Source organism: Coregonus lavaretus (assembly GCF_964263955.1).
Source record: "Coregonus lavaretus genome assembly, chromosome: 19".
In the NCBI taxonomy this organism is placed as follows: domain Eukaryota; kingdom Metazoa; phylum Chordata; class Actinopteri; order Salmoniformes; family Salmonidae; genus Coregonus; species Coregonus lavaretus.
The window spans coordinates 44,477,327-44,499,502 of record NC_140006.1 but is presented as its reverse complement, the minus strand read 5'-3'; the positions used below and the strand labels follow the sequence as shown (position 1 = coordinate 44,499,502).

At 43.0% G+C, this 22,176-nt stretch overlaps 1 protein-coding gene across 1 annotated transcript; it reads right to left on the bottom strand.

The window, feature by feature from the left end:
- Window positions 1-15,940: 15,940 nt before the first annotated feature.
- On the bottom strand, window positions 15,941-19,519 carry LOC311146360 (dermatan-sulfate epimerase-like protein; the record flags this gene model as incomplete). The annotated part of the gene is made up of 1 exon (XM_084182846.1): window positions 15,941-19,519. The coding sequence occupies one exon, from the start codon at window positions 19,517-19,519 to the stop codon at window positions 15,941-15,943; it is 3,579 nt and encodes a 1,192-aa protein (XP_084038972.1).
- Between the last annotated feature and the right edge of the window lie 2,657 nt (window positions 19,520-22,176).

Here is a 22,176-nt window from a genome sequence, read left to right as displayed (position 1 = left end):
ATTTGTTCAATTTCTAATTTACCCTCACAGGTGATTCATAATGTCAGGAAAGCAGAATTGATAAATGGACCACTTTTGACTTCACAGTGTTGCTTTGCCAAAATGTTGTCAAACTGATATATCAAAGGTGCCTGTGTGATTGCAGGGTACAGGCAGTAAAGGTGCCTGTGTGATTGCAGGGTACAGGCAGTAAAGGTGCCTGTGTGATTGCAGGGTACAGGCAGTAAAGGTGCCTGTGTGATTGCAGGGTACAGGCAGTAAAGATGCCTGTGTGATTGCAGGGTACGGGCAGTAAAGGTGCCTGTGTGATTGCAGGGTACAGGCAGTAAAGATGCCTGTGTGATTGCAGCGTACAGGCAGTAAAGGTGCCTGTGTGATTGCAGGGTACAGGCAGTAAAGGTGCCTGTGTGATTGCAGGGTACAGGCAGTAAAGGTGCCTGTGTGATTGCAGGGTACGGGCAGTAAAGGTGCCTGTGTGATTGCAGGGTACAGGCAGTAAAGGTGCCTGTGTGATTGCAGGGTACAGGCAGTAAAGGTGCCTGTGTGATTGCAGCGTACAGGCAGTAAAGGTGCCTGTGTGATTGCAGGGTACGGCCATCATGTTATGTGTCTGTACACATTGTATACAGTAAATGTATTCTACTCTCGGTATCCGTTTAAAGTTAGTAGAAATGTGTGGGTATTTTGCCTATCATTGCTATGTATCCTCAAAACCAATACCGAATGTACAGAAAGAATAGTGCTTCTAATGTCATAACTGCGTTGTTAATTAAAGGTAGACTCAGCAATATGACGTAGCCATACCAAGCCTGGCAACTTCCAACACAAAAAAAAACAGTACAACGCAAGAGGCTAATTTCATTAGCATTTGTTGTCACGCATCACATTGCACAAGAGATGAGCAAACTCCTGTGCACATTTGCAGTGCAGGATGCGTAACCATTCTGGTAACGCTTGACATTACAGTGGCATTATAAGTACTGTGTAGGGTACAGCCAGTACGTCATTACTCATTGTTTATACATTTATTTATTTACCTAGGCAAGTCCGTTAGGAACAAATTATTTTTAGAAGTACAGCCCTACCCCAGACGACGTTGGGCCAATTGTGCGCCGCCCTATGGGACTCCCAATCACGTCCGGATTGTGATACAGCCTGGAATCAAACCAGGGTCTGTAGTGACGCCTCTAGCACTGAGATGCAGTGCCCTTAGACCGCTGCGCCACTCGGGTGTACTTACCCTGTATTTAGGGTTAGGGTTACTTCTGCAAGTACTGTGTAATGTAACAATGAGTGCAGCAATGAGTAATTACAAAACGTGTTGGTCCTTACAGGAATAATTACACAGCCGTATGGTCCCTGTAATGTGAAGTGGGTGCTAACTTGCTTCGTACCCTCTCTGTACTTTGTATCTTTAGTTTCACTGTTGTTTATTGTCACGTTTATTTTGGTGTGTGAACATCATTAATTATGTTAATGATGTTCACTCACCAAAATAAATATCCATTAGGAAAAAGCTAGCTGGATGTGTTTTTTTTGGAAGTCTATTTCAAGCTTTGCAGATAATGAGACAATGTAGCAAGTAAAACTCTATGTACAAGCACGATTAACTCAATGTGAACCACACACTCACAATATTTTACTATGGTGAAACAATGGCTGTGACACCCTATTTCCTACATAGTGCACTACTTTTGACCAGAACCCATGTGCACTACTTTTGACCAGAACCCATGTCCACTACTTTTGACATTTGACATTTACATTTTAGTCATTTAGCAGACGCTCTTATACAGAGCGACTTACAGTAAGAGTCCATATATTTTCATAAATTTTTTTCCCGTACTGGTTCCCCGTACGGAAGCCATGTGGCTCTGGTTAAAAGTTGTACGGAATAGGATGCCATTTGGGACGCATATATTGTTTTTTGCAAACAGCCATTGTTTTCGGGGCCCTTTTTAACCTAATGAGCTTCTAGGACGTTTTATGAATAATGGATAACACTTTCTATTTGTCTTTCTCTCCGAGGGGAGTAATTTAATTACTTTTTGAAGAGACCAAGTAACGCAATCACATTTCACAAAGCACCCTGAATACTAAGACTGTCACGGACCCGTAAGGCATCTGGCGATCCAATTTGAGTGATGTTAAAGGCCTTGTGGTCTAACAGCGAGTAGAATGGTGCCTCTATAAGAGGACCTTGGCTGTGCGAGTGACCTACAGTAGCTGCATGATCCCATTTGGCGAAAGCACAGTTTGTCATATGTGCTCACCGCAAATAGCAGCACGTCACATCCATCTTTGGACCAGCATATATTATATCAACGGGCTGTCACCTTAAAGTGACAGTTGCTCAGGCTCTCTCTCCATCAATACGTTGGCCGCATACCAAATAGCACCCTATTTCCTACGTAATGCATTACTATTGACCACAGCCCTATGAGCCCTGGTCATAAGTAGTGCACCACGCAAGGAATAACGAAGCTATTTGGTATGCGGCCGCTGTGACAGCCAGGAATAAAGCTTTTACTCCCAATGTGAGGTCATTCTGAGAGAGTTGTCAGAAGAGCTATAATTTGCGTTAAAGTTCCGTTTCACAACAGGAATTATTTATTAAAAGGTTTACAAAATCATGGGGGGGGGGGGACTGGTTAGTAATTGGTTTCAATAACACGTGATGATGCAAATGTGTCATTTACAAATTTACCGTGTGAGCACTTTTTTTTTTTATTAATGGACTACAAAGAAGCATTAAATGACCTGTTCTTATGGCCAATGTTCATATTCATATATCAGTGACAGTATGACATCAATATTTATCAACTACATACACAGCTACAGCAAAAAATAGCTTCATGCTCTGAAGGTAATAGTTCGCTTCAGATCACCAGAAAGGTGACGTCACTACATCAAAGATCATGGATATAGTGACAAGATGCACGTCTCTCCGCCCTAACAACGGGAGTCGTTGTCCACAAAGCGGCACGGCGGGCTGTCTAACTCCCGCCCATCCTTTCTTTGGATTGGTGGATACAGTGCCTTCGAAAAGTATTCAGATCCCTTGACTTTTTCCAGATTTTGTTACGTTACAGCCGTATTCTAAAATGAATTAAATAATGTTTTCCCTTATCAATCTACACACAATACCTCATAATGACAAAGCAAAAACAGGTTTTTAGACATTTTTGCAAATGTATGAAAAATAGAATACTGAAATATTACATTTACATAAGTATTCAGACCCTTTACTCAGTACTTTGTTGAAGCACCTTTGGCAGCGATTACAGCCTTGAGTCTTCTTGGGTATGACGCTACAAGCTTGGCACACCTGTATTTGGAGAGTTTCTCCCATTCTTCTCTGCAGATCCTCTCAAGCTCTGTCGGGTTGGATGGGGAACGTCGCTGCACAGTTATTTTCAGGTCTCTCCAGAGATGTTTGATCGGGTTCAAGTCCGGGCTCTGGCTGGGCCACTCAAGGACATTCAGAGACTTGTCCCGAAGCCACTCCTGCGTTGTCTTGGCTGTGTGCTTAAGGTCGTTGTCCTATTGGAAGGTGAAGCTTCGCCCCAGTCTGAGGTCCTAAGCAATCTGGAGCAGGTTTTCATCAAGGATCTCTCTGTACTTCATCTTTCCCTCGATCCTGACTAGTCTCCCAGTCCCTGCCGCTGAAAAACATCCCCACAGCATGATGCTGCCACCACCATGCTTCACCGTAGGGATGGTGCCAGGTTTCCTCCAGACGTGACGCTTGGCATTCAGGCCAAAGAGTTCAATCTTGGTTTCATCAGACCAGAGAATCTTGTTTCTCATGGTCTGAGTCCTTTAGGTGCCTTTTGGCAAACCAAACTCCAAGCGGGCTGTCATGTGACTTTTACTGAGGAGTGGCTTCCGTCTGGCCACTAACATAAAGGCCTGATTGGAGTGCTGCAGAGATGGTTGTCCTTCTGGAAGGTTCTCCCATCTCCACAGAGGAACTCACTTAGTGTGTTGTGAAATCTGTTATGAATGTATTGTAATGTTTTTAAAATGGTATAACTGCCATAATTTTGCCGGACCCCATGAAGAGTAGCTGCTGCCTTGGCAGCAGCTAATGGGGATCCATAATAAATACAAATACAAACTCTGGAACTCTGTCAGAGTGACCATCGGGTTCTTGGTCACCTCCCTGACCAAGGCTCTTCTCCCCCAATTGCTGAGTTTGGCCGGGCAGCCAGCTCTAGGAAGAGTCTTGGTGGTTCCAAACTTCTTCCATTTAAGAATGATGGAGGCCACTGTGTTCTTGGGGACCTTCAATGCTGCAGAAATGTTTTTGTACCCTTCCCCAGATCTGTGCCTCAACACAAACCTGTCTCGGAGCTCTACGGACAATTCTTTCGACCTTATGGCTTGGTTTTTTGGTCTGACATGCACAGTAAACTGTGGGACATTATATAGACAGGTGTGTGCCTTTCCAAATCATGTACAATCAATTGAATTTACCACAGGTAGACTCCAATCAAGTTGTAGAAACATCTCAAGGATGATCAATGGAAACAGGATGCACCTGAGCTCAATTTAGAGTCTCATAGCAAAGGGTCTGAATACTTATGTAATTAAGGTATTTCTGTTTTTAATTTTTAATGAATTTGCAAAAATTTCAACATCTGTTTTCACTTTGTCATTATGGGGGTATTTTGTGTAGATTGCTGAGACAAAAAATAATATTTAATCAAGTTTAGAAAAACACTGTAACATAACAAAATGTGGAAAAATTCAAGGTGTCTGAATACTTTCCGAATGCGCTTTAAATCTCATGATTGTAATCCTTTTTTTGAATATTCGACGAGGGTTGTTGACGTCAACCGCCTGTATTCAACGGAGAGAGATGCTATGCTACTAGCCTCATCCCATGAATATGCATAGCCATCTCAAGAAAACTCCAATATTAAGTGTTTTTTCTGAAAGTTGCCGAGATGTCACATGTCCTACGTATATCAGTACACTCTCTAACAACTAAAGCATTACCAAACTTCTATTAGATCAAATAAACCTCACGTAGCAAATAAGACATTCTCTTATTGACCTCCCTGCCTGGTAGGAGAAACAACAAAAAAACACCACATGCTGGAGGGAGAGACAGTTTTTCCGCCCGAGTTGGACATCTCTCTTCCCCTTCCTCTCTGACTACACGATGCTATCCTCGTACTTATATATTACTCGTACTAATACGTCTGTCATTACACAATCACTCCCCCCCCCCCAAGTCAATGCAGTGCAACAGCACTCTGTGTAAGCCTTCATGGTTGTAGCTGTGCTAGTACTAAAAGTATTTTGGCTTGTTTTGTTTTTTTTATTTGCAGAACACGCAGGCTGCAAGGTGAAGAGAGCTCATTTGAATTTGAACCCGAGCTTGACGGGCAGAGACATCCAAACACACTAATGCAGTGTGATAGGCGAGTAGGGCTCCCAGCAAGATGGGATAGGAAGTGGCGTCGAAAAAAACGTATGAGCTCACAGGACAGCTAAGAGCGCCCGGAGTCTCTCCTATCTTGACGTGCACCAGAGTGAACATCTAAGACATATTCCCACATATATTCAGTCCATGTATTTGAACAAACAGAAACCCACTACACTACGTTAGTAGTGCTATTCACATTCAGTTTAAAGCCTACCCTAATATAAATGGGATTTCTGAGCATGGTCTAAAGTCTACATTTCTAAATACATTGGTGTCAACTTCTTGTACTGTACATTCTCTGGCTACTCATTGTCACCGTGTGATCTCTGTGTGGTTCTCTGGCTAACAGTGGGAATCAAAGACAGAGCTCATAGTTAAATAAATGGTTAAATAAACCATGTGATCTGGAGAGAATGGGGTGTATAAGGACATGAAACGAGAAGCCTTAGAAAGAGAGAGGAGGGGAAGAGATGGAGAGAGAGAGAGAGAGAGGGAGAGAGAGAGAGGGAGAGAGAGAGAGAGAGAGAGAGAGAGAGAGAGAGAGAGAGAGAGAGAGAGAGAGAGAGAGAGAGAGAGAGAGAGAGAGAGAGAGAGAGAGAGAGAGAGAGAGAGAGAGAGAGAGAGAGAGAGAGAGAGAGAGAGAGAGAGAGAGAGAGAGAGAGAGAGAGAGAGAGAGAGAGAGAGAGAGAGAGAGAGAGAGAGAGAGAGAGAGAGAGAGAGAGAGAGAGAGAGAGAGAGAGAGAGAGAGAGAGAGAGAGAGAGAGAGAGAGATATAAGTCTGAAGAAGGATGAGAAGAATGAAAGAAGAAGAGGGAGAACGGGCTGACGATGGCCACAGGGCCCCCCCAGCAGAACTCAGCAGCTTTTCATGCTTCATTCGTTTTCTGACCATTATGAGGAATATTTGTCATACTCCTGGGCTCGTTGCTTTACAAGCCACCTGATAGAAATAAGTATATTACTTCACATGGAATTACATGTGCTGTATTCTCCGTCTACTTCCCGGTTTCTCTGGGCTTCGGTCTTTCCTTTTTACTCCATTGTCTTGCATGAAATTCAGTTGGAGAATTTAATAAGTAGGCTTTGATGTTACCAATGGCAACTGTGTGGACCCTCTGGCATTACTGTATAGTTCAGAGATGTAAGGCTTTGACATGGATCGTAGTCACACAATAACAGGAGGGATATTATGGTTTCTCTAATGAAAGGTGTCATTTCTTCAATAAATCCATTTCACAAAGGGACTGAGCTTTGTCTGGTCATTGTGTGTGTGTGTGTGTGTGTGTGCGTGCGTGTACATGTGTGTCCCTTTTATAGAAAATAATAATCTTGTCTTTTCACATGTGTGAAATGTCAAAAGACAACATTGCCACAAACTGCTACAGAAAGAAATGACCAAGAATCAAGACATTTTAATAATCCAATAGCCTCTGTTACTGCCTCCCTAAAGGTTTAGAAGATTCATCCACCAAATAAAACATCATGACGTATCATTTGTTTCTGTCCCCGTTGATCTATATGATGTAGTGGGACATAGATGAAGAGACACCCTTTGTTCACATGTATAAAGCAGCAATATAACATTTATAACAGTCATAACAGTTATTCATAATTTAATCAATTTTTCCTCTGAGTAGGCTACCACTGCATAAGAGAATTGGCATTGTTCTAAGCCGCTCTGGATAAGAGCATTTGCTTGACTAAAATGTCAATGTAAAACCATTTCTAACAACAGTGTTTAGTAGTGAGCTTATACAACACCTAGCTACCTCGTGGAGATATTTGAAGCTCTTGGAGATCTTAGAGACTGATATTCCTATGAAAGAGATCTTTGAGACTAATATTCCTACGAAAGAGATCTTAGAGACTGATATTCCGTCACGTTTCAGGGACATCTTATTCCGTCACGTCTCAGGGACATCTTATAGACTGATATTCCGTCACGTCTCAGGGACATCTTATAGACTGATATTCCGTCACGTCTCAGGGACATCTTATAGACTGATATTCCGTCACGTCTCAGGGACATCTCATAGACTGATATTCCCACATCAGGAATCGAGTGTTTGACAACTAGAAAATAAGTAGTAATCAAATCTGCCTTTTTCTGTACATTTTATGAAGATGGGGATTCTAAATGTATTCACACAAGGATAGGCAACATTGGTGCCGTTTGGGGCCAAATGAAAAAGTACGAAGTCACTTGATGGAACTGGCAAATTCATGTATTCATGTAAGCAAAAGTAGCATGTAATATGTGATATTATCCTATACTGGAGTGTATGTATAGTTGAAGTCCAGGTTCTGTCACAGCCGGCCGCGACTGGGAGACTCATGGGCGGCGCACAATTGGCCCAGCGTCGTCCAGGGTAGGGGAGGGAATGGCCGGCAGGGATGTAGCTCAGTTGATAGAGCATGGCGTTTGCAACGCCAGGGTTGTGGGTTTGATTCCCACGGGGGGCCAGTATAAAAAAATAAAAAATATATATAAAAAAATATATATATATATGTATTCACTAACTGTAAGTCGCTCTGGATAAGAGCGTCTGCTGAATGACTAAAATGTAAATGTAAATGTAAGTCGGAAGTTTACATACACTCAGGTTGGAGTCGTTAAAACTCGTTTTTCAACCACTCCACAAATTTCTTGTTAATAAACTATAGTTTTGTCAAGTCGGTTAGGACATCTACTTTGTGCATGACACAAGTCATTTTTCATACAATTGTTTACTGACAGACTATTTCACTTATAATTGGCTGTATCACAATTCCAGTGGGTCAGAAGTTTACATACACTAAGTTGACTGTGCCTTTAAACAGCTTGGAAAATTCCAGAAAATGATGTCATGGCTTTAGAAGCTTCTGATAGACTAATTGACATCATTTGAGTCAATTGGAGGTGTACCTGTGGATGTATTTCAAGGCCTACCTTCAAACCCAGTGCCTCTTTGCTTGACATCATGGGAAAATCAAAAGAAATCAGCCAAGACCTCAGAAAAAAAAATGTTGACCTCCACAAGTGTGGTTCATCCTTGGGAGCAATTTACAAATGCCTGAAGCTACAACGTTCATCTGTACAAACAATTGTACGCAAGTATAAACACCATGGGACCACGCAGCCGTCATACCACTCAGGAAGGAGACGCGTTCTATCTCCTAGAGATGAACGTACGTTGGTGCGAAAAGTGCAAATCAATCCCAGAACAACAGCAAAGGACCTTGTGAAGATACTGGGGGAAACAGGTACAAAAGTATCTATATCCACAGTAAAACGAGTCCTATATCGACATAAATTGAAAGGCTGCTCAGCAAGGAAGAAGCCACTGCTCCAAAACCGCCATAAAAAAGCCAGACTACAGTTTGCAACTGCACATGGGGACAAAGATCGTACTTTTTGGAGAAATGTCCTCTGGTCTGATGAAACAAAATAGAACTGTTTGGCCATAATATCCATCGTTATGTTTGGAGGAAAAAGGGGGTATCTTGCAAGCCGAAGAACACCATCCCAACCGTGAAGCACGGGGGTGGCAGCATCATGCTGTGGGGGTGCTTTGCTGCAGGAGAGACTGGTGCACTTCACAAAATAGATGGCATCATGAGGAAGGAAAATTATGTGGATATGTTGAAGCAACATCTCAAGACATCAGTCAGAAAGTTAAAGCTTGGTCGCAAATGGGTCTTCCAAATGGACAATGACCCCAAGCATACTTCCAAAGTTGTGGCAAAACGGCTTAAGGACAACAAAGTCAAGGTATTGGAGTGGCCATCACAAAGCCCTGACCTCAATCCTATAGAAAGTTTGTGGGCAGAACTGAAAAAGCGTGTGCGAGCAAGGAGGCCTACAAACCTGACTCAGTTACACCAGCTCTGTCAGGGGGAATGGGCCAAAATTCACCCAACTTATTGTGGGAAGCTTGTGGAAGGCTACCTGAAACGTTTGACCCAAGTTAAACAATTTAAAGGCAATGCTACCAAATACTAATTGAGTGTATGTAAACTTCTGACCCACTGGGAATGTGATGAAAGAAATAAAAGCTGAAATAAATCATTCTCTCTACTAATATTCTGACATTTCACATTCTTAAAATAAAGTGGTGATCCTAACTGACCTAAGACAGGGAATTTTTTATAGGATTAAATGTCAGGAATTGTGAAAAACTGAGTTTAAATGTATTTGGCTAAGGTGTATGTAAACTTCCGACTTCAACTGTATTCTCCCCCCATAGGGCCCCATAGAACCCCATTTCCCCCAGTGGAGCCCCATTTCCCTCAATAGAGCCCCATAGAGCCCCATTTCCCTCAATAGAGCCCAATTTCCCCCAATAGAGCCCCACAGAGCCCCATTTTCCCCCATTTCCCGCCATGAACCCCCATAGAGCCCTATTGTCTCTGAGTTGAAGTTAATGTACAGTTGCACCTCCTCCTTTCCCATAGCCGTTCCCATAGTGACGGGAAAAAATAAGTGAAAGCATGACAGGGTGAGAAAGAGTGAGAAAGAGTAACCAATGTTACCCACAACATTCCCTCTTCGAGTCGCTCTCATTTTTATTATGTATTTATTTTGTATTTGTATTTATTAGGGATCCCCATTAGTGCCTCTTCACAGTCCCCGTTGTTCCATAAGGTATATTTTTTACCTGTTTTTTAAATCTGATTCTACTACTTGCATCAGTTACCTGATGTGGAATAGAGTTCCATGTAGTCATGGCTCTGTGTTGTACTGTGCACCTCCCATAGCCTGTTCTGGACTTGGGGACTGTGAAGAGAGCTCTGGTGGCATGTTTTGTGGGGGTATGCAAGGGTGTACATTCAGCTTGTCAACACACACAAAAACAAGCAGTGATGAAGTCAATCTCTCTTCCACTCTGAGCCAGGAGAGACTGACATGCATGTCATTAATGTTAGCTCTCCGTGTACTTTTAAGGGCCAGCCGTGCTGCCCTGTTCTGAGCCAACTGCAATTTTCCCAAGTCCCTCTTTGTGGCACCTGACCAAACTACTGAACAGTAGTCTAGGTGCGACAAAACTAGGGCCTGTATGACCTGCCTTGTTGATAGTGTTGTTAAGAAGGCAGAGCAGCGCTTCATTATGAACATACTTCTCCCCATCTTAGCTAGTGTTGTATCAATATGCTTTGACCATGACAGTCTATAATCCAGGGTTACTCCAAGCAGTTTAGTCACCTCAACTTGCTCAATTTCCACATTATTCATTACGAGATGTAGTTGAGGTTTAGGGTTTAGTGAATGATTTGACCCAAATACAATGCTTTTAGTTTTGGAAATATTCAGGACTAACTTATTCCTTGCCACCCATTCTGAAACTAACTGCAACTCTTTGTTAATTGTTGCAGTGATTTCAGTTGCTGTAGTAGCTGTGTTGAGTCATCTGCATACATAGACACACTGGCTTTACTCAAAGCCAGTGGCATGTCATTAGTAAAGATGGAATATTAGGCCTAGCCTTTGGAACTTTGGTTTTCCTAGATATGGCTACTATATTGTGATCACTACATCCAATGGATTTGGATACTGCTTTCAAACAAATCTCTGCAGCATTAGTAAAGATATGATCAATACATGTTGATGATTTAATTCCTGTACTGTTTGTAACCACCCTGGTAGGTTGACTGATAACCTGAACCAGGTTGCAGGCACTGGTTACAGTTTGAAGCTTTCTCTTGAGTGGGCAGCCTGATGAAAGCCAGTCAATATTTAAATCACCCAGAAAGTATACCTCTCTATTGATATCACATACATTATTCACACATGTTATCCAGATACTGACTGTTAGCACTTGGTGGTCTATAGCAGCTTCCCACCAGAATGGGCTTTATGTGAGGCAGATTAACCTGTAGCTATATTACTTCAACAGTATTTAACATGAGATCCTCTCTAATCATCACAGGAATGTTGTTCTGAATATAAACAGCAACACCTCCACCATAGGAATTTCTATATTTTTTGTAAATGTTATAACCTTGTATTGTTACCACTGTATCATCAAATGTATTATCTAAGTGAGTTTCAGAGATAGTCAGAATATGAATGTCATCTGTTACTAGCAAATTATTGATTTCATGAACCTTGTTAAGCTAGATATTTTAACGTGGGCTGTTTTGAGCACTTTTTTCTGTGATGCTTGCTTGTTTTTATTGCTTTACTGGGAAGCCTAGCAGCAGTAGATTTGCTCATGTTCTTTATGTTAGTTCAGGATGAGCTGCACACAGTGGACTTCCTCCTCGGGACACCGACTCAGTGCTAACAGTATAAATTTACATTTTAGTCATTTAGCAGACGCTCTTATCCAGAGCGACTTACAGTTAGTGAATACATATTTTTTTATATATTTTTTTATACTGGCCCCCCATGGGAATCGAACCCACAACCCTGGCGTTGCAAACGCCATGCTCTATCAACTGAGCTACATCCCTGCCGGCCATTCCCTCCCCTACCCTGGACGACGCTGGGCCAATTGTGCGCCGCCCCATGAGTCTCCCGGTCGCAGCCGGCTACGACAGAGCCTGGATTAAAACCAGGATCTCTAGTGGCACAGTTAGCACTGCGATGCAGTGCCTTAGACCACTGCGCCACTCAGGAGATCTGGTGCTTAGACACATGATTACTGCACACAATAGCTGTAGGATCAGCAGAGGCATTCAGGGCAGTTAGCCAGTTGTGAAGAGCAAGAATCCTGGTAAAAGCGTTCAATGCCACGCTTCAGAGAGGGCACAGGGCCAGATATGATGGGTTTTTTGTTAGTGTCTAGCAGAGAGTCAATCAGCTCTTTAAAATCCAGTTTCAACTGTTCAGAGCTGCCCTTAATAATGTCATTAAAACCCACATGGACTACGATGGAATCGATTTCCATGTCCTTGACGTAGAACATTCGGGAGCAGCTTAGTCATGTCATTTACTCGACCTCCGGGATAGGACATTGTTTTTTGCACCAGGAACGGTCACATTTCTTACCATGGAGCTGCCCAAAATCACAGCTGGCGAGAAGGACAAGGAAATCCGCCCACTCCCACCCTTCACAGGATGCAGGCCTCCGACAGATGGAGAAGGCCCGCTCGATCCAGAGCAGGGACGGAAGGTTGTCGACTTCGAAATCGCAGTAGTAGGCACCGCGGCCGCAGACACGGGCACCCCCAGTGACGAAGGTGGAGGAAGATCAGGCTCCAGGACGGCGAAACTATCCGTTGTTTGTATGGCACAAGCCACAGAAATTGTTACCCCCCTTTGAGCCAGTGACCTCAGGATTCTTGCAATTTCACCTACAGTCCTTTTGCTCTACCAACTGAGCTATCGAAGGTGACAGTTGAAGGATTTGGCACTCTCAGAGAAAGATAATCTTTTGGGCAAGCACAAATCAATCTGCACTTTCGTAAAAAAGTTGGCGCAAACCACAGGAAAAGCTACCCTCCTTCGAGCCGGATTTGAACCAGCGACCTAAGGATTGCTGCAATTTCACCTACAGTCCTCCGCTCTACCAACTGAGCTATCGAAGGTGACAGTTAAAAAGCAATGCGGATCCCTTAGATTCAATATGTAGGTTTTCAGTCCAGCCCTAATTTAGCATATCTGATTCAGTTAGTTAAGGTCTTGTTGAGCAGCTAATAAGTAGAATCAGGTGTGTTCAATTAGTTTAGTTTAGTAACTTGTCCCAGTAAATGATCAAATCAGTTTTATGGAAATTTAAATTGAATCCATGTCTGATGTGAATACATTAGAAAATCCAACTGTTCTATTCCAGTCTGAGTCTTACATTGAGATATAAGCCTCAATATACAGTATTAATATAAGAACTATGATATACTGTACATGTAAGCACAATAGTGAACCCTTGTGAGCAGTCTGTTGGACTCTACATTCATGTAGTGTTCAAAGAAAAACAGAAAAGCATATATGAGTGTACTGAAATAGTCGCTGGTATGACCGACGCCTTTAAGACTCAGCAGAGACCTGCAGGTCTGTATGGAATCCTGTTGGGAATATACTACCACTGTACTGAATATACTAACACTGTACTGAATGCACTAACACTGTATTGAATATACTACCACTGTATTGAATAAGCCACCTGATTCAATAGAGCAACATGTTTCTGTCTGTGCTCAGCCACACAGGGCTAGACAAAGGGGAATTGTACACTGGTCGCTGGGTAGTCGGTAAACTTCATTCATCAAAGTCAGTGGCGTAGGTAAATTAATCAAAGGCAAGTTATACTAAGCATGAATGCGAAAACACAGCATAGTGGACGTTAGACACTGCAAATGCCACACCGACACAGATAATACATAATGGGGAAATGGCTTCAGGTGAAACACATTTTTATATTACATTTTAGCAGACGCTCTTATCCAGACAAGTAGTTACCATTTTCGAGAGAAGTACTTACCATTTTCTAGAGAAGTAGTTACCATTGCATTTATCCTTTTGGATGTATGTTTATTTTCATATTGGTCCTAAATTAGTGACTGGGTCAAACTTGATGGAACTGCTTCTAGGGTATAATAGTTAAAAAGTCAGCCCTAAAATTACTATGACTGTTTAAGATAAGTGAAAAGGCACCAAGACGCAGTACTGATGTGATTTTGTGTTGATATTAGTTGACGAGTTATCTGTGGGTTCTCTTGTGTTGTATCGCCATCTACTGGTACATGGAAACAACTGGACATTCAAAGCAGAAGCAGTAACGCTATCGTGTACAGTATGCATGAATGTATGTAAATTATGTATGGTTGTACTGTATGTGTAAAACTGATATGATTGTCGGGTAGAATAGGGAATCGTGTTAGATTAGATAAGTACAACTCAACCTACATTATCATAAAAAAAGAACAGTAAAAAATAAACAAGGACCTACAATACTGCAACTTTTGTGAATAAGCATTTATAACATGTATAATAATGTATAAAGCGTATTCAGGAGATTTGCTAAACTTGGTGTATTCAAGAGACTTCGTTAACAAATGCTGTATAGCTTCAAATCATGTTATTTATTTATTTTTATAAATTTTTGCTCTCATGGTATGTCATTACAAATATAGAACTGCTATTAAAGAAATGAAAATGTTATGGGATGGATTTGCTCCATTGTTTCTATGGTATTGGGGGCCCAATAACCAAGAGGTTGCTGGTTTGAATCAACTGAGCCAACTAGGTGGAAATTCTGTTGATGTGACCTTGATCAAAACACTCAACCCTAGTTTACATTTTAGTCATTTAGCAGACGCTCTTATCCAGAGCGACTAGGGTTAAGTGCCTTGCTCAAGGGCACATCGACAGATTTTTCACCTAGTCGGCTCGGGGATTAGAACCAGCGACCTACACATTTTTTTTAAGTAATGTTATTATGTGATAATCACCTTTTGAATTGTTGTGACATCATCGCATGAAGCACACACAAATTGTATTGGAATAAAGTGACTTTTAAAATATCTGTTGAAGACAGTGTTCAGAAAATGATATTTAATATCCTATGCACTGTTTCAGACACAGCCCATGACTTACACTACCAGTCAAAAGTTTGGACACACCTACTGATTCAAGGGTTTTTCTTTATTTTTTACTATTTTCTACATTGTAGAATAATAATAAAATCAGCAGGGGATCAAATACTTTTTTCCCTCACTGTATAATACAGTATGTTTCCTTGAATTCGTTCTGGATTTGGGGACTGTGAAAAGACACCTGGTGTCATGTCTAGTGGGGTAAGTTTGTGTGTCAGTGCTGTGTGTAAATTGACTATTCAAACAATTTGGAATTTTCAGCATATAAATGTTTCTTAAAAAAAACAAGAAGCGATGCAGTCAGTCTCTCCTCTATTTTTAGCCAAGAGAGACTGCAAAATATTGATATTAGCCCTCTGATTACAGTGAAGAGCAAGACGTGCCGCTCTGTTCTGGGCCAGCTGCAGTTTTTCTAGGTCCTTCTTTGCAGCACTTAACCATATGACTGGACAATAATCAAGACAAGATAAAACTAGAGCCTGCAGGACTTGCTTTGTGGGGTGTGGTGTCAAGAAAGCAGAGCATCTCTAAATGATTTGTACCATATACAACGGTTTTAGTTTTAGAGATGTTCGGGACCATTTTATTACTAGCCACCCATTCTAAAACAAACTGCAACTCTAGCTGTGGTTGCTGACGTGTATAATGTTGACTCAGCTATCCGTGTCCCCTAGCATTGCTACACGCTCCAAAAATGCTAGCCAGGAGATTCTGGACGCGGCTAAATAACCAGCTAACTAACTTCAAAATTGTTTGAATTAAAATACATTACATTAGTCAGAAAAAGCTACAACTTCAAAAAAGTGTTAAGGAGCACATCACTCTATTCCATTTGTATACATCCCAATCTATGAACAAGGACTGGACAATTAAAAGTAACATAATAGTTCAAAATAGTCCACTAGAATGTGCAAAATATAGAAGAAACAAAGAATACATGTCAACAAACCAAAAGTACGGTGTCCATCGTAGGACATCGTACAGCAGCTATTAACTTAAGTACCTCGAGTACCCTAGCCTCTCCATAACCATTAAGCATGTGTCCTCTATCATTCTGATCTCGTGGATGGGCATTTTTTCTCTCCACACATTGATGCTGGCTGGTGATATGTCTCCCTCGTACAGCAGGTTGTACAGGTTGGTGGAGGTGGCGAACATGAGCTGGTTGAGGGCAGCTGGGGCCACGGGCACCCCGAGAAAAGTGTGTATCTTTCCCGCTGTCTCCTCAGGATATTTCACAATGTCCTCAAATTTCACATGGAGGTAAGAGTCGGCGAGGTCGCCGTTGACCTGGAGTGCCGTGGTTGTGTGGGCCAGCCACACATGGGCCAGTAGCAGCGCAGGCTCCATCTCTGAATCGGAGAGGACACGGAGCAATGGCAAGAATTCCGGGGTGAACCCTAGTATACACTTGCTTCCCCCGCCGTTCCTCTCTTGCTTAAAGATTGCGGCGACATGTTTTCGCACATTCTTGCGAGAGTAGAGGCTTGGCTCGCTGTTGTAGAGCATGAGGTAAATCCAAGCGCGAGGATCTCGCAACACGTGCACTGCCCGAAATGAGTGACCGACCACCTCTCGGAAAAACGGGAGTTTCAGGGTCCAGCTCCCGCTGCCCAGGCTGAGGACAGGGCGGGCAGTAGGGTACCTCTTCATGTGCCGCCTTAGCTCCCGAACATACTCCCCATCTCTATCTGAACTACCCCTCTGTTTCGTAGACCCTGACTGCCTACGAATTGGCTTCCTCCTCTTGCCAGGAAGCTCGCCCCCAGTCTCATTCCAGCTGCCCTCGTTGTGAAGCTGAATGTTCTGCAGGTGAAGTTTAGGGTTATAGACCAAGGAATGGAACCAGCCCTGGATGGCCTTGTAGTGACCTCTTTCCGCATCTAGTCTGGACCACACGCAGGCGTCCACCAGGGGATCAAAGTTAAACTCAGTGTCTGGGATGACGAGGTGCTCTGTGGGGACTTGGAGATAAACAAAGTCAGAGCTGTTATAGAAAAGGGGCTTGAGAACTTCAGCCCCAGACCCTGGCAGGGATGTAACGACGACTGTGGGGAGAGGGTTTGGGGGCTGATTGGACACTGATTGGACACAGACAAGCCAATCACAGATATTGGAGACAAACAGAAACTCAATGACCCACAGTAGGAGAACAAACGTTAATGTATAGCGCATGATCTTGCTGAAGCAGAAATAAAACCTCTGTTGCAGGATCAAAAACCCAATGGCGAGACACAGTGTCAGCCCTGCCACTATATTAACCGCAAACCCAAAGTCATAGACTGGATCCACAGTGTTTTGTTCAGTCACCGTTTGAACTCCCAGACCAAACTGGATTATCTGATGTCTGCTTTGCATCTTTGCGTGTCCCCCAAAGCCCAAGTAGCTATATCTAGCACCAACGTCATTGTAGTTTGTCGCGATGGACACAATGGATTCTGTGCCGTTGACGATAACAGAGAGTCGTACTCCATTTTTACTATTGTCGATGAATCTGCAGTTGGAGATTTTGACATTGGGACTGTGCATCAAATAGGCCACTCTGGTGACCGTGCCCTCCATTGGAAAGGTCACGTTGACGAACTGCGTCCATCGTTTCTTAAACTCAGCAGCCTGCTCTGCCTCCTGTATTCTCGCCACTGGACTAGTCCCCTGACTGTCAAACCAAAACATTTGGTAGTGAGCATCCCAAACATCCATCAGTGCCCCATTGTACCTGCCTATAGCCCTGTGAGGGACATATTTAAAATCAATATCCAAGTTGTGGAAGAAGGCACTCAGAGCACTCAACGGAGAGTCCTTGCTCTTTTCCACATGGTCAAACACCAGCAGAGTCTGAGAGTTGAGCAAGACAAGGGCACGGTATACGCTCTTCAGTCCCATCGCCGAGGAGTAGGCAGAAGCCGCTTCTCCGCTAACGAACAGAGAGTCCCCGTGGAATGCGGCAGCAATGACCTCACCAGCTGTGTTGCCGACCTCAGGCTCCGCCCACCGCAGCCACTTGGCGCACTCTCCAAGCTGGCCCTCCCAGGGCTGATTGCACTGGCTTGTGGGAGATGGGGCGAACGTCAAGACATTGTTGAGGTAGCTGTATTTGGGGCCGTACAGTGCCTCTGAAACAAATACCTGTCCATTTGGGGCAAATGTGAAGGAGTTCTGGTCTGGGTGCTCATGGCCTGGATTGAAATTGCTCCAGCCCTCCAGCCAGGAGTAGGGCTTGGCATGGATGATATCATACACCGCCCTACCGCCCAGCTTCCCTGATTTGAAGGAGACAAATGTGTTGCCTTGACCGTATGATAAACCAGCCCCATAAGTCACCACACCCCAGTTTGAGAAGATGTGCAGTACTGCTTTGCCAAACCCGGCTGGTGGTTGCTTGGAGAGCTCACTGTCATACCACAGGAACTCAGTGTGTAAGGTGGCCCAACGCTGGGCCGCGGACTGCCCCATGGGGCCATCTTTGGGACGATGTTTCCAGATCTGCTGGGCCAGCCAGTTCCCGGTGCCGTCCCGGAGCACAAATGCATCGAGGAACACCAGCTGACTCTCCGGTCCGTAGAACCAGTTGTAGTTGGAGTCAGCAATGCCCACTGTCCTCTGGAAGCCTGGCAGCAGTGTGGAGTGGTAGAACCAGAAGTGCGCCCGCAACCAGTTGTTCTGGGTGTTGTCAATGTTAAAGTGGCGACGCGCCAGGAAAACGTACTGAGTGATGGACTTTGCAGTGTAGCTCCCATAAGCCACACCCTCGTCCAGCGAGCCATCCACCACGTGACTGAGGAGGAACATGGTCTTTTCCATGTAGTTCACGGCCACCTGCTTCCACATCATTGACTCCGGGTCACTGTGTGCTCCCACCACGAGGGCGCCGGTCAGGATGGCTAAGATGTTGGTGGTCTGATGATTCTGTAAAAACTGCTTCCCCCATCCCCTATGTTTGGAGAATTCGTACAGCTCCTCTGTGGCGGCACGTATTTTCTTCAGGTAGCGTGCCCTTCGCGGTGTGTCCAGGAGAGGGTAGATGAAGTCATAGGCTGTGGCAAATCCTGTGAGGGAGTGAGCCATGGGAACCTCGTCGTTGGGAGCGCTGGTCACCGTCCAGTTAGGATACACCGCCATCTGGTCCATGTATCTCACTAAGAATTGATGGGCAGCTGTGTCTTTGGGGCAGAGCAGACAGTACAGAGCGAGAGAGGGGAGATTGTTGCCGTAAATTTCATTCCATTTGCTGGAAAATTCCTCATGCTTAACCGGGGGTAGATAGAGTGCAGCATTAGCAAGCATTGTCCCAACAGCAAGCCGGATAACTTTAAAAATATGTCTGTGCGTGGTGGTAGATCTCTGCTGCAGTAAAGGTATGTCCACCTGGTGAAAATACAGGTTAGGGTGAAGGTTCGCCGGCCAGTTTTTCGGATGCTCTGTGGTGCTTCCGTCTCCTTGAAATGTAGTTTTCTCCAACTCATCATCAATATTATTTTTGTCTGAAACGTCGGTAATTCCTGAGAAAGAAACTATGACGGCAAAGAGTGAGAATAAAACCACAGACCGTCCTGCGCACTTTCCAGCCATGATTCAAGAACCAGATGTCTTTTTTTTTTTTTTTTTTCTCCTTTTAACTCCTTTCGAACTCCCCAATCTGAAACACTGTTTGTCTTTTCTAAGTTACTACTCCCTGCTATCCACCGCTTATCCGTTGCAGTTCATCACGGGTTGCATTCCATTCCTTCACTCTTTCCCATGTGTTCTGTTATTGGAAAAAAAGTTTGTTTGTTCTTAGTTTTTGGAGAAATTCTTTCATAGTAACATAATAATAAGCCATTTAGCAGACGCTTTTATCCAAAGCGACTTACAGTCATGTGTGCATATATTTTTACGTATGGGTGGTCCCGGGGATCGAACCCACTACCCTGGCGTTACAAGCGCCGTGCTCTACCAGCTGAGCTACAGAGGACCACACAAAGTAGACGAAAAGGCACAGCAAGCTGATAGAGAGGGAAAAAAGTATGTTTGACCACCGATTAAATCCATGGGAATGTGAAACAGTGCTTGAGATTGCTTGGATGGAGAATCATTTGAACACAATTGCATGTGTCTCTTCAGCTATCAACACAGTTCTGTTACCGTCCATCCCGACTTGTCATCATCAAGAAAGTACTACAGTACATTATCTAGAGCGCCTTTACAAGAAATTATAAATACTTCCATGATTGCGGTCCATCTCCATACAGATTGATAAATCCAAGGTTTAGTTCTTCTTGCTTCAATGAAACACGTCTCCAAACTAAGGATGTTGAAATGGGGACCTGCAGCAGCTGTGGTAGCAGATGTGCAATGTAATCATGTATTTCTTGGAAAAGATTCCTTCAATTTGACTCCACATTTACGCCAATAATTTGGTCGAGAGAAGAGAAAGTTTAAAAGAATGTGAGACAACGTGAGACAACCCTTCTGCACTGTGCTGAACTCTGCTTTTAATTATTCACAGAGATGAGATCAATTCAATTGAGCCAACAATTCTGCATTCATTATCCATTAGCTAACTCACGAGATTGGAATGCTGGCATCTTTCCATGCTTCCCCAGACCTCAGCAACGTCACGCCTAATGTGGTGTCATTTTACAATGCACTGAAACTGTGAGACTTTATATTAAAATCTCCCACAGAACTCTGAAGTTCAAAGGTGAACTGTCTGACAGGTGGCAAGTCTCTGTTCATGTCAGTACCCAGAACAACAATGCTTCATTATCATCTCTAACTTCACAGCATGACAATCATTTCAGTGATCCCTGTCCCTGTTTCTGAGGTCCGCCTGAGAACATGCCCAGACTGTCTCCAAGGGTAAATATCCTCAGGACATAGCTTCCAGGCCTTGTCAACCAGGACATATGAAAAGTTGACCTCTTGTACAAATAAGGCACTATGATATTTCCGGTGCCCCCTGGTTGTTCGTTTTAGCATATTCTCCCCCAAGTAATAGTACATAATTGAATGTAAAGGTACATGTCGTTTCTTAGTTAAAAGTGTTAATGTTTTTAGCATCGTGAAGAGTTTAATTCCAAAATGCCATACGGTATATCCATTTTCAGAAATGTTGGTAAATTCGCTTTTATTGTTTTGAAAAAATTATGAAAGAGATTGGTGTTTTCACTATCTAATCAAGGCATAGGGTTGTTCAATGATAGACATACTGTATATTTGTTTAAAATCAATCACTTGATGGTTTCATTTCAGAGATAAATAATCATGTTTTTTTTTGCACAAAAAAACCCTCTGATAATCTTTAGTGTGAAACGTGAAACAAAAATGGGCATCATCTAGGAAAATAATCCCAATCAGTAACGTTTTTCTTCAAGTGTTTATTGCAACAAGATACATTCTAAGACAATATTCATTAGATCACTTAGATCAGAAGAAAACATACTGAGAGGTCCCTGTACAGGGCATAAAGGGCCATATTCTGACCTGAGATAGATACACAAACCACAACGTTGAATGAAAGAAGCTGAAGTAGTTAAATGGAAGGAGGAATGAATGTTGGATGGAAGGATGTATGAATGTTGGATGGAAGGAGGAATGAATGTTGGATGGAAGGAGGATTTGAATGTTGGATGGAAGGAGGAATGAATGTTGGATGGAAGGAGGAATGAATGTTGGATGGAAGGATGAATTAATGTTGGATGGAAGGAGGAAGGAATGTTGGATGGAAGGAGGAATGAATGTTGGATGGAAGGAGGAATGAATGTTGGATGGAAGGATGAATGAATGTTGGATGGAAGGATGAATGAATGTTGGATGGAAGGATGAATGAATGTTGGATGGAAGGATGAATGAATGTTGGATGGAAGGATGAATGAATGTTGGATGGAAGGAGGAATGAAACTAAGTACTTCTAAAAAACAAACATTGTTTAAAAAAATGATAAAAGGTTCAATATCTGGTAAAATGAGTTTTGATGGAATGTTGAGGTATAGAAAGTCAGTGGTGTTACTGCTGCGGATGCATTCATACAGTGTTTCACGGTGCTTTAATGGTGATCCTAAAACACTAACACCATAGTAGAACTAATTAGAACATTTCAACCGTAAACCCCTCCTGGTTGTAACCTGCTGTGAGCACAATTCCAGTTTATATAGGCCCTACTAATTATCTTCTACAACATTTAATTGATATTAATTCATTATTAAAAACGTTTTAAGGAAAACATTTATAAGATATAAAACAAAAAT